The sequence below is a fragment of the Micropterus dolomieu genome, linkage group LG02, assembly GCF_021292245.1.
Source record: "Micropterus dolomieu isolate WLL.071019.BEF.003 ecotype Adirondacks linkage group LG02, ASM2129224v1, whole genome shotgun sequence".
Lineage (NCBI taxonomy): Eukaryota > Metazoa > Chordata > Actinopteri > Centrarchiformes > Centrarchidae > Micropterus > Micropterus dolomieu.
The window spans coordinates 14,421,218-14,434,163 of record NC_060151.1 but is presented as its reverse complement, the minus strand read 5'-3'; the positions used below and the strand labels follow the sequence as shown (position 1 = coordinate 14,434,163).

At 38.7% G+C, this 12,946-nt stretch overlaps 1 protein-coding gene across 1 annotated transcript in view; it reads right to left on the bottom strand.

Annotated features, from left to right (window-relative positions):
• Positions 1-12,946, bottom strand: part of LOC123987054 (adhesion G protein-coupled receptor E1-like) — a 16,558-nt gene that overhangs the window by 1,631 nt on the left and 1,981 nt on the right. Inside the window, exons 3-20 of the mRNA XM_046075627.1 lie at positions 10,876-11,019; positions 10,638-10,763; positions 9,776-9,919; positions 9,540-9,689; positions 8,570-8,716; positions 8,448-8,485; positions 8,082-8,162; positions 7,884-7,913; positions 7,620-7,782; positions 7,415-7,528; positions 7,156-7,331; positions 6,861-7,070; positions 5,912-6,115; positions 4,017-4,258; positions 3,836-3,902; positions 2,133-2,224; positions 1,516-1,675; positions 472-528 (exon numbers count right to left, since the gene is read on the bottom strand). Of these exons, the coding sequence (XP_045931583.1) occupies positions 472-528; positions 1,516-1,675; positions 2,133-2,224; positions 3,836-3,902; positions 4,017-4,258; positions 5,912-6,115; positions 6,861-7,070; positions 7,156-7,331; positions 7,415-7,528; positions 7,620-7,782; positions 7,884-7,913; positions 8,082-8,162; positions 8,448-8,485; positions 8,570-8,716; positions 9,540-9,689; positions 9,776-9,919; positions 10,638-10,763; positions 10,876-10,960 (2,286 nt within the window). The 5' untranslated portion in view covers positions 10,961-11,019. The remainder of the gene's footprint in view (positions 1-471; positions 529-1,515; positions 1,676-2,132; positions 2,225-3,835; positions 3,903-4,016; positions 4,259-5,911; positions 6,116-6,860; positions 7,071-7,155; positions 7,332-7,414; positions 7,529-7,619; positions 7,783-7,883; positions 7,914-8,081; positions 8,163-8,447; positions 8,486-8,569; positions 8,717-9,539; positions 9,690-9,775; positions 9,920-10,637; positions 10,764-10,875; positions 11,020-12,946) is intronic.

Here is a 12,946-nt window from a genome sequence, read left to right as displayed (position 1 = left end):
CTGAATGATTTGGAGGCTGTCTGCAGGGAGGAGTGGGCCAACATCCCTGCCGAAATGTGCACAAACCTTGTCACCAACTATAAAAACCGTTTGACATCTGTGCTGGCCAATAATGGCTTTTCTACAAAATATTAACATGCTGTTTGTCCAGGGGGTCAAATACTTGTTTTTCCTCATCAGATGGTCATCAATTTTAATAAATTCATATGATGTGATTTTCTGGAATTTTCTTTGGGATTCTGTCTTTCACTGTTAGAATGTACATATGATTAAAATTATAGATCGTTGCATTCTTTGTAAGTGGGCAAACCTGCAAAATCAGCAAGGGGTCAAATACTTTTTTCCCCCACTGTATAGTAAGGGATGTAAAGCGGCACATGTACGTTTTTTTGAACTTTTCAGTAATACAACTTTTTAAATAAAATTAACATCAATAAAATGAGTGTAGTGTTTTCCAGGGACGGGCCTTACCAAAGAGCTGTTTTTTCCACAAGAGCATGTCATCCATCTTATATACGCTTCTCGCACCTGGAGCAAACAAATCAGAAAACCAATACCTAAAAATGTACATAAATGCTATCATCAACGTAACATCATTAATATCCACAGTGTCAAAACTTATAGGATAAACATCAGTATAGCTCATCTGTTTAACAAATGCAACTTAATATTATATCATGTTGTCTGTATAGTATTTAGGGATGTGACGACACCGGAAATTTAGTAGTCGATACCAACATCAATGAAATTCCATGATTCTTGATACCCAATTAAATACCACGGTAAAACACAAAAATAAAGCAATAATTCCCATGTACTTAAAAATACACTCCTTTAAATAAATCATTATTTAATATAAAAAAAAAAAAAAAACAATAGTGACGTGTAGCCTTAAAGATAAAAGATAAAATGGATTAGGTGAAAGAAAAATTATGAGATTTCAGTTATCAGATAATAGCTCAATGACTAGCAGTACTGACATGATGACAGACCATCAGTCTGGCAATACTTATTTAAAATGCTAACATTATGTTTTGTTGACAGAGGACGGTACTGACGGTAGCTACTACTACAAGCTATGGTACCATTACATTAGCCTTCAAACATTGTTTGGAACACATTTGCCGACTCAAACTAAAATAATGGTAACGTGTATATCAGGATAAGGATATAAAAAGAATAACGATAAAACTTTGGAAACGTTGTTAATGTAATGTGAACTGAATCTCAATCTGGATGTCTGTCTGAGGTGCTGAATTCCAAGTGTTTCTACCTTTAGTCTGAAAAGTTCAATGGCACAGTTTGCATACTATTTTTCGCTGCAGCTGCACTTCTCGCCCTATTGAACATGTTGGATCGGTACCTAAAAAAGTGAGTAGGCTACTGTCATGTTTTTGAATCTTGGTATTGACTTGCTACGAAAGTATAGTTTCTCTTGAGATCCCTTGTGGTATTAGTATTACCCTAGGATCAGTACTTAAATCACATTTTGTGACTGATCTAGCTTAAGAATACCTCCATATTGAGCAGGCAGTGGACGATGAAAAGGAAGGTGCCCTGCTGGGAGTTGAGGAAAATGAAGAGGACCTGGAAGAAAAGGTTTGTCTGGTACAGGCCTAGAATCCAGGTACAGCCCAGTATGACAAACTGGGCAAGGATCTTGAACACAATCAACCTGTAAACAATGAGAAAGTCATAAGAATGTGTAACTCTTTCAACATAGCTGGCTACTGAGTACAGTGTTTCTATGATTCCTTTTTTATGTAATGCCATCCCTCACTTTAGTGGAATTCAAAGCCAGAATATACTTATATATATATATATATATATATATATATATATATATATATATATATATACACTTCAGAATATACTACTTTTTCACTATGTGTACATTACAGTTAATATCATATCTGCATTATATATAATTTACTTTATATGTAATGTACATTCAAATGAACATTGTGTAGAGCCTGTGGTTTAGTAGTACTGTAAGTACGTTATTTATAAATTTGAACTTTCCTGGAAAAAGGAATTCTTTTGAACAAGTCAAACAACAAATTCCAATCTCACACAAATTTCAAACATATTTATCATTTAGATGCAAAGGCACTCATGTTCAGCAATTATACCTGGTGTCTTTGGATTGAGAAACATCGCTTTTCATGTTTGCCAAGGTGGGTCTCAGACTCCATAGAGTAGCACAGAACAATATCCAGTTGGCCTGAAAGAAAAAAGACACAGAGGCTGAGCTGAGATAGAGCAGTGTATCTCTCTAATAAAGGAAGGAATCTATGTGCGTGTTTGTAATTCGATTATGTCAGGAACCATTCATAAAATCAACTTCAAACGTGCTAGATGTGTTGCTGCAGACCCAAGGGAGTGCAGTGTTGCGTTTATATATAAAATAAAATTATATACATATACACACACACACACACACACACACACACACACATATATATATATATACATAGCAGTATCTCTGCCAGTTTCAGTGTTATTACTACTTTACGTCAGGGGTCGGCAAAGTAGTTGGATAATTTAAAAATAATTGTTGGGTTCCCAGTTAGCTTAGTGAGTAGTGTACAGGCCTTTCAGTCGGAGGGTTGTGTGTTCGGTCCCCACTTGCGCGAATGTATATTATTTTATATATAATATATATATATTATCACATGCTCACGATAAAGCATCTGCTGGACTGTGTGCGTCCCGACGATTGATCTACATCCATTAACCTATGGACAGTGATTTTCATTCTCCAGCATATCCAGGCAGAGGAAATTCCTGCGCTTTTCATTCAAGGGAATCACGTTTCCTGAAGCTTTTTTTAAGAAGTGTATGAAGAAAAATACAGACTCTTTTGAATGTCATTTAGAACTTTTCAAAGTAAAAGCTCTCAATTCAACTTGAAATAAAGCATTGCTGCAAAAAACATTCTCACACTTTTTTTGTAGGCACTATCACTTAAGAGGAAGTGTTTATGTGAGTAACTTTTGCTGTCATGACCTATCTATCGATCTATTTCAGCACCAGCCGCTATCAAAGTATTTATTTATTTGGCCCACAGCCACCTCTTGCCAACCACTGCTGTAGGTGAAACTAATGTTAGAAGCACATTTTGAACAAAAAGTGCAGGGAGGCGTCACATCGGCCCCTGTGAATGGGCACTGCACTAGCTTAGAAGAATAAATAAATAAATACATTAGAGAGGGTAAAGACACACTAATAGGGTACAATTGTAGACCCATTCACTACAGTAATGTTCTTTCCTGCGGTCTAACTGTTATAAAGTGTGGCAACAATCTCATTTATAATATTCAGTCTAGCTCACTAACTGTCTTCATTAGCATCCAATACATTTTCCTGTGCTCACATTGCTAAGCCGGCGGTGAAAGAATAACAAATAGTTATCGAAAAGCGGCAGGTGAGAGCACCCCGATGTGTACAACATCTAAATACAGACAATGCAACGTTATCTTGTAATGTGTACGTATTACTTCAACCTCAAGCTGATAAAAAATATTACTCTAACGTTGCTCGCTCGTGAGTTTGAGCACGCATACAAGAACATACCTGGTTGCAATCTCAAAACCGCAATGATAGTGGCTGCTGAAAACTACGTAATACCCCTCTGAAGTTGTAGAAATAGAAGGGACGCAATTGCTAATATGCAATATACGTACTCCCCCACTGTGACACATCCACCAGTGTGTCCCTGAGCAAGCCACTAGTTGCTCCAGAGGCGTGTGACCTCTGATAAATATAGCAATTGTAAGTCGCTTTGGATAAAAGCGTCAGCTAAAAGAATAAATGAAAATGTAAATGTACTCACTCCAAGGATAAAAATCACGGGGCCTGTTAAAGCCCAGTTGAAATTGCGCTGTGTAGAGAGCCAGCACCTGCAACACAATCACACAAACCACAAAAAACGATCTTTTCAACTTACAGTAGATTCACATTAGTTATACAGGAAAATATAAATGAGTGCATATAATATTGTTTGTCCTACTCACACCCCTGCCTCAGTAGCACCATATCCATGAGAATATACCAGTGCAGAAACACCCACAATCACAAATGGAACACCGTAGCCAATCAGGTAAAGGACTGGCCTGGGGAGGCCATCTCTCTGGATGACCTGCACCTTAGAGAGCCTCCGGACCAACAGGTAGAGCTGTAGCGCCTCCAGCTGCATCCATACAAAGCTTGCAACAACTAAGAAATGGAGAAGGCCCGCCATGACTTTGCAGGACCGCTGTAGAGACACAAAGAGTATCTTGAGAAAAATAAAATATCTCTTAATTTCACTCAACCCCAAACCTTCATCCATACAGTATCTCACATTTTTGTAAACATTTCATTATATCTTTTCATGTGTCAACACTGAAGAAAAGACACTTTGCTACAATGTATAGTAGTGAGTGTACAGCATGTTTAACAGTGTAAATTTGCTGTCCCCTCAAAATAACACATCACACAGCTATTAATGTCTAAACCGCTGGCAACAGTACACCCCTATGTGAAAATGTCCAAATTTACAGGCCTCGCCATGGTTGACCAAAGAAGTTGAGTACACGTGCTAAGCGTCATATCCAGAGGTTGTCTTTGGGAAATAGACATGTAAGTGCTGCCAGCATTGCTGCAGAGGTTGAAGGGGTGGGGGGTCAGCCTGTCCGGACCATACGCCGTACACTGCATCAAATCGGTCTGCATGACTGTTGTCCCAGAAGGACGATGCACATGAAAGCCCACAAACAGTTTGCTGAATACAAGCAGACTAAGGACATGGATTAGTGGAACCATGTCCCGTGGTATGATGAAACCAAGATTAACTTATTTGGTTCAGATGGTGTCAAGTGTGTCTTGCCTACAGTCAAGCATGGTGGAGGGAGTGTCATGTTCTGTCGCTGCATGAGTGCTGCCGGTACTGGGGAGCTACAGTTTATTGAGGGAACCATGAATGCCAACATGTACTGTGACACATTGAAGCAGAGCATGATCCCCTCCCTTTGGAGACTGGGCCGCAGGGCAGCAGTGTTTCCCCTTTATGTATTCAGGAGCGGCAGTGCACCGCTACTAAAATTTCCCACAATCATTAAACTATGCGCTACAAATGTTTTCACTCGCACACTGTGTGAGCACAGCAAAACTCAATCGTTCTATACAAAATATCTACGTGACAGATGCTGTTATAAGAGCAGTGTAACTCCTGTAAGGAATCGGGAGGTGCGTAGCGAGTTTGATTGTCCGAGCGGCAGAAGGTGACGGTGAACGCGAGCAGAGGAAAATATTATGGCAGTAAATATACGGTGTCGGTTACAGTGTGTTGGCTTCTCAAGACCAAGAAAAGTCTGTTGTTTCCCACCTGCTGGAAAAGTGAAGCCTGTGTGCGCTAGCTAACATCTCCCCTCCCCTTCAGGAAAACTTCTACAGTAGGTTACGTCTTTTGGCTCTATGTAACTCAACATTAGCTCAATTTCTAGAAAGTAACTGGTAGCTGTATTTTATTACTTAAGTTACCTACTTATTCAATATTGAGAACATCAGTTACAATCTGATAGTACACTGGTGTAGCCTTCAGCTCTGTCCTGTACAGACTGATTCAATTATTTTTCAGTTTTCAGATGAGTCTGGAAAGTGGTTGTTAGGAAAAGAAAGGACGGTGGTGACCGGAGGAGCTGAGGTTAGTAAAGCTAATTAGTGATGCAAACTAGTCCTTTTAAAAGAATGAGGAGACGTTTCTTTTTGGATTTTAATGTGCAAATAAAATGCACCTCAGAAGGGAGGTGGTTTCTCATGTTGCCTATTTTTTTATATTATGTCAAAAGCTGTTAAATCACTATCTTGTGTACAGTTACACTTGTGTGACAGTACTTCTCAAAGCAAAAACATCTGCATCTTACTGTACCTCATTTTCAACATATCTGTCATTCCACAGCAGCAGCAGTTGGGACAATGATAGGTTGAGGCAGAGGTGAAGACGGGCTGTGTTGTTGATTTTGGGGTTCCAGCTACACAGGAGGAAGGTTAAGATAGCTAAAGCAAAAAAGAATAGTCCCACAATCACACACATTCGGTTCAGCCAGTCAAGGAAAGAATTATCCGGTGGAGGCTGAAAAGACAGAAGACACACACAAACTCCGAGATAAACAACAAAGATTCTGATCAATGTAATCTTGACTTTGTCTTCACCTTGGTACACACAAGAAGATTTTAAAGCTGACAAAGAGGTCTAAGTAATCAATTATTTTAATATTTATCCCAATTTCAATGTCCTAATTTTTTGTTACATTAACAAGGGCCAATTTAAAGGAGCAATTTATATTGATTTAAACAAAGCTTTTGATTTGATTGACCATTGTGTTCATGCTATTTGCGTTTCATCACAATCAATCAGATTATTTACCACAATGATCTATTTAAGGACCTTTGTGTTACTCTATTTTTATTAATGATGTTTCAAAAAAAATTCTAATGTTCAGTTATCTGCAGATGACAGATGAAAAATAACCGCTTTTAAGAGAAATACATTTTTCCAAGGTAATACCAAGAACGAAAGAGTCCATTTTCCAGAGTTTACACAGTAAACTCCATGTGGGTGAAATTTTACAGATGATACTCTAATTTCTCCCTCAACAAACGCAACAAAGTTTTAAATAAATGACTAAATTCCTTGCAGCCCCCACCCTACTTTAGCTCTATTCACCAAATGGTGTGGCATGAGCATAGTGAAATCCATGTATCTATTATGTGCATCATGTAACTAATTTTCAAAATCGTTAGGGTTTAAAAAATCTTCTATTGGCTCCATGACCTTAGCAACACACTTTTACAATGTACATAGAAATCTTTAATACCTCCCCAATCTGCATGATGAGGGCAAAGGTAGAGAGGTGAGAGCAGCTGCACACTGTGTAGTTTTCATCAGAGTATGCAACCCAACAGCCGTCTATTGACCAGCGCATCGTCTCTCCCTCTCTTCCTCCTGCATCTCCTTGTCCCTCTTTGTTGTTCTTGCTTTTGTTTTCCCAGTACACACAAGTAACTATTCCAGATTGAGGTACTTTCTGCGAAACCAAGATAAACAGAGATTTGATACTTTAAAAACTGGATGCTGGGGGTATAATCATTAGACTTTGTTTGACATTGCACCTTCTTATGTTGGATGGTAAAGTTGACAGGCTCAATGAGGTTGATGTTGTTTATTGTTGGTAAGATTGCAGTAAAAACATCCGAGTACATCTCGGTCTGGTTCTCTGTTTTAAAGTATTGATGACTAAGAAGACTCTCCATCCCATCCAGTGTCATAAAGGCAGCTGCTGCAGAACCTGAAATTGTAAAAATAACACAATACAATAATTTGTGTTGATGATCAAAGTCATCATGTTCTTAATAATCAACTTTCTCTCACCATTGTTGGTGCTGGCTAGAGCCTCCAAGTTGATTTCCATGGTCTGTCCTTTGGCAGAAAGGCTGACAATCTTGTCGTCATGACTCTCTGGACCAATGGCACGTAGGCTCAAATCTTGCACATGAATTAAAATTATAGAAGGTATAGTTGATATTTATTGAGAAGTCTGATGTATTCCATCTAAATTAAGGGGACCTTCTCTTACCTACTGTTGAAGTATGCACTGCTTTGTTGATTTGGTTATAAGTTGTTGGTACCAATGCAGAAACTAGAAGGTCTGAGATGCCCAGGATCACACTACCGGTTTCCCCATCTCCTCCACTACTCACCGTGATCGACTTGACCTGTGGTCCAACACCTGACACTTGCTGCAAGAATTTAAGTCATTCAAGTCGCAATATATATAGGCAAGCTCAAATCCAAACATAAAATACGACATAAAACTCAAATTTTGTTGGATGTTAAGTACCATTGATGCAGAAAAGCTGTTTGTCACTGTCTGCAAAGAAATCAAGAACGCCAGAAGGAAAAGCATTAGATAATTGTACATAATTGCAGTGTCCTAAGCACATCATGTCTTTAGACTAACAGTTCGAAATTTAAAACACACTTATCATTATTAAATTATTTAAAAAGGAAGTAAAGGATTTTTTTTATCTCTACATACCGCTTCTGGTAGGAAAACACCTGGGTTGTTCTTAAGCTGTTGATCCAAATTGTCAAGAAAAGCTCTTTCTTTTGTTTGACCCTGCAATAAAAGTGTGTGTGTTGAGTGTTTGTGTACTATATTACAATGTAAGCTGATGATTTGACATCTATGTTTTAAGAGAAAGGTATGATCTATCTTCGCATAATCTCAAAATTACGGGCTTGGTAACTTCTAAATTCAACATAACAACAAGCCAGGGCCAGCACTGGCATCAAGATTTGCTCCTATCAAGATCCTAAAACTCATGCTTTATTTGTGTAGAGTTGGGATATTGTTTGAAGATTATTATGCATAAGATAGTTAAAGAAATACCATCTGACTTACCTTGGGAGGTACAATTGCATCTAGAACATCTTGAACATCTGTCAGTGATTTAGAAGAGATTGTACATGAACATTTTTACATTTTAGTAAAGCTTATGTATCTTTAAATTTGGCTTTTCTCACTTTGACAGAATGAGACCCCGATCTTCCACAAGATTCCAGTTGAGGGAAAGGATCCATCAGGACAAGAACAGTAAAAGGTCCCCGGTAAATTGGTGCACACAGTTTGTTTACCACATATACCAGGTGTTTCACTGCACTCATCTATATCTGTAGAGGAGAAGAGCACACAGGGTTATCTGTTCTTACCAAGCACCAACCCCCAACGTGAAAAGTGAAGCCAATGCAAAAGTGCCTTAAACCTACATTCTTTCTAATGGTCAGCAGGGGGCAACTCCATTGGTTGCAAATATAGGTCCGAATGCACTGGAGTCTATGACAAAATTACCCTAATTCTCACTTAATTTATTACCTCAGTAAACACTTTCCTAATGAGTTTATGGTCCCAATCGCTAGTTTCCAGGAATGTAAACAGAGCAAAATAGATAATAAAGCAGAGTATGCTTTATGGCCGTGGCTACCTTGTGATTGAAAAGTCGCTACCATGGCGACCTGTCAATCAGAATAATAACAGTAATAATAATATCGTTATTTGTACAGCACTTTTCAATACATATAACAAAGTACTTTCCAGCAATCAATGTAAAATGTAGACACACACAGTATCACCCACAGTGGTGTGCAACGAACAAAACATAAAACAAATCCATGTACAAGTAAAGCAGAAATAAATTACGCATCACATAGTAGTTTGAATTGAGAAAAAAAAACATAAGTCAACAAAATAAAGTCAAAGTAAAATAAGTCAATATAAAAATCCAATTGAGTCCAATCGTATTCTGTCGTATTTTGTGTTAGTGTATCATTAAAGGTCCAGTGTGTAATATATTTAGAGGATCTATTGACAGGAATGCAATATAATATACATTACTATGTTTTCAGTGCTGTACAAAGACCTTACATAATGAACTGTTAAGGAAGGTTGAGGAAAAGTACAGTTTTTGTCACACAGATATTAAACAAGCTGACGCACCTGTGCATAGGACAGCAACGCTGGCCATCACATCTGGCTTGTTCAGCTGATGATACCCAGGGAAGCAGCTGCAAATGTAAGATCCAACTGAATTTGTGCAGTTGGCATGAGGTCCACACACAGTAGCATCTTGAACACACTCATCAACATCTGTACAAATACAGAAATAAATAAGAATGCGTTATCGATGCACGTATGTTTGAACTTTCAAGTGCTACTCTGGTGTCTACAAGTACCAATACAGATGTTGGTCTTGCTGGGTTCCTTGGTTGGTATAGTTGGTGAGTATCCCACTTGACATGCACAGGTATAAGTTCCAGGCGTGTTGGTGCAAACAGAATCAGGACCACAAACAGTTGAGTTGAAACACTCATCGATATCTGAGAAAGGAACAAAGACTGTTAGCGACAATGTTCTCAATAAACCTGACCCTGTAGTGTATCATTGTGTGTTTTGACTATGCTAAAAGGATCAAATGCAAACTTTTGACAACACCCATTGACATTTATCCAAAATCCAACCTCTTTTCCTAGCTAGCCCCTGTGTTACTCAAACAGCTGAAACGTGTTCCTGAGGCTTTTTGTTCATTATCTAAGCTTAATGTATATCTCTTCTATCAAGGTGTGAAGGGATATTCACTTATATCAAATCTTTATTAGCACCTAACACCAATTTCCAGTGTCCCATGAATCTGTGTGCAATTCAGCTAACTAATCTACAGATTGTGAGTATAGTCTACTGTAACTCCCTTTTGCTACCATTGTCATGTGACTGGCCCCACAACTGGGGGGCTGCTGTGCGTGGTATGTTGCATGTTGATGTTCTAACAGTTTGTAATATAGTTTAATATTATTTATGGGGTGTAACCTTCAATTGATTGCCTATGCCTGTAGAGATCAACATGTGACAACTGTTCACATTGTGGATTATCCCTTGTTCATGTCACTTAACATACTTAAAATTAAGAATATGACTAATCTCTTTTGTATATCTCTTTTCAGTACAGTTAAAAAACTTAACAACAAAAAAATCTCAAACATAAAGTCAAAATAAAAAAAAAAATACATATGGCATAATATAGTAGTGTGTAGTACAGACCTTGGCAAACAGGGATTGATTCAGATACAATGTGGTAGCCTTTATAACATTCACACGCATAACTTCCTGGGTTGTTGAGGCAGGTCCCATGATCACCACAGATATTGTCAAGGCATTCATCAGTATCTAAAGAAAGCAATTGACAACAGACTAATATTAAACTCTGGTTTAAAGAAATTATGCAACCTCCAAAAATGTGATATAAGAGAGAGACAGAGATAGATTTTTTTAATGGTACCTTTGCATGGGTTGGATGTTCCAAGTGGTAATACTGGATCTGTTGCCTTAAATCCAGTCAAACAGGTACAGAGGTAGGATCCCATGGTGTTGGTACAATTGGAGTAAGGGCCACAAATTCCTGCAGTCTGGCACTCATCAATGTCTGACAAGATATATTATGGATATGATATTAAAGAACAAGGTACGCTATAAACAAACTCTATACTTTCAGAATCCATTTGGAATCTTGATGTACTTTCTGCTTGGGAGTTACAGTAACCACACATAATTTCAGCAACTTATGAAGCTATGGGTGTTTATACAAGTTCTTATTTCATAAAGAATAATGTTTATATGTGCTTTCTCTATAAATGGTAAAGGGGCATTATGTAGTTTACAGCGGTGCGGTTCTAAGATTGCAACCAGGTGTGTGCTCGTACGCGTGCTCGCTTGAACTTGAGCGATCATAATCCAAAACACAACCACTTTCATACAGAAATACCACAATAAACGCAGGGACACCAACATGCAGGCTGTGGCTTTTCTCCAGATATGTTCAGGCTCTGTTACTTCAACATTCCCATCTCAGAGGCAGATCAACACCGGCGGCGTACCTTTCATTCAGCGCAGCGAGACACATATTGGCACAATACTCACGAAAAAAGACAGAGCAACAGCTCTGGAAACTCAGGTAAACTCCCACTGCAACGGTACAGTAATGGTTTTATTAACTGTGGGTTGAACTAATCCATGTTTGTTACATGATAACGGTACATTTACTGCATTTAGCAGACGTGCTACATCGTTAGCTCGCCTGCTGCTTTTCAGTATCTTTACTATCTGTGAATCTGTCACCGGAGGCTCAGCAATGTCAGCACAGCTATTGGATGATAATGAAACGGTTTGTGAGCTAGAATGGATATCATAATGAGATTGTGTCACACTTTATAAAAGTTAGACCACAGTAAGTAACTTTACTGTAACTAGTGTTAGTGCATGGCTCTTCCTCTGTGGTGTTGTGACCGTTTTGTTGCAGTGTTTTATGTTATGTGGGTCACATTAGTTACAGCAACTGAGAGGTGGAGAAGATGTGTACCTGAATATTGGTAAAACCACAATAAACCTAAATTGAACGTCACGAAGCAAACAGCGGCAGGTCCGAGCTACTGTAGCGTTAGCTGGCTGCTCCTGGCTGCATCACTATAGGCTAACGTTAGTAAAAAAATCACTCCACATTTACTTTTTGCCGTTACATCCTTTCAGGCTAAATCAACAGTGGTACACAGGATAGTAACATGGGTCGCGTTAGTTGGTGAAGTAATATGGAAAGCGATATAACTTCGCACCGGATAACATTAGCAACTGCTCGGCGTTAGCCAGCAAGCTAACGTGACTTTCTCTGTGTTTCTCCAGCTTTACTAATGCTCACTTTGTTCTTACTCGACATCATCTGAACCTGTTTGGTCTGATTTATTGGTCCTTTATTGTTGTTTTCTATCCTGTGTTTTGCTCTGAGACGGTTGTTTTATGGTGTTAGTGGACTGCATGTCATTAGCTGCCGTGTTGTCGCTGTGGTCAGAGAGTCTCGGGAGTGCACACAGGGCTGAATCCTACCCAGAGACCTCACATTAAAAGCGGAATAGCGGCTGATGCAAGCAACGGAGAAAACAGGCGTGTTCTTCATTAGGGCCCGAGCACGACCGTGTGAGGTCCCTATTGAATTTGCTCGGATTATATTTTTTTTTTTTTTTTTTTTTTTTTTTTTTTTTTTTTTTTTTCTGCAAAGTAGGCCCAAATGACATGGCCTAAACATTCTCGAAAACTCACCAAAATTTGCAAACATGTCAGAACCGGTGAAAAATTTCGTATTCTACAAGTTTCGCACATGGGCGTTGCAAAATGACTCGCTAGCGCCACCTAGAAAATTGGAAAAAATTAGCCCCTCGTTCACGTTCAACCTACATGTACGAAATTTTCTGGGGACATGTATCATATGAAGACGCACAAAAAAGCCTCAAGAACCCATAGCCTAAAGTCAACAGGAAGTCGGCCATTTTGAATTTTATGGCCATTTTTGGATGATTTACACA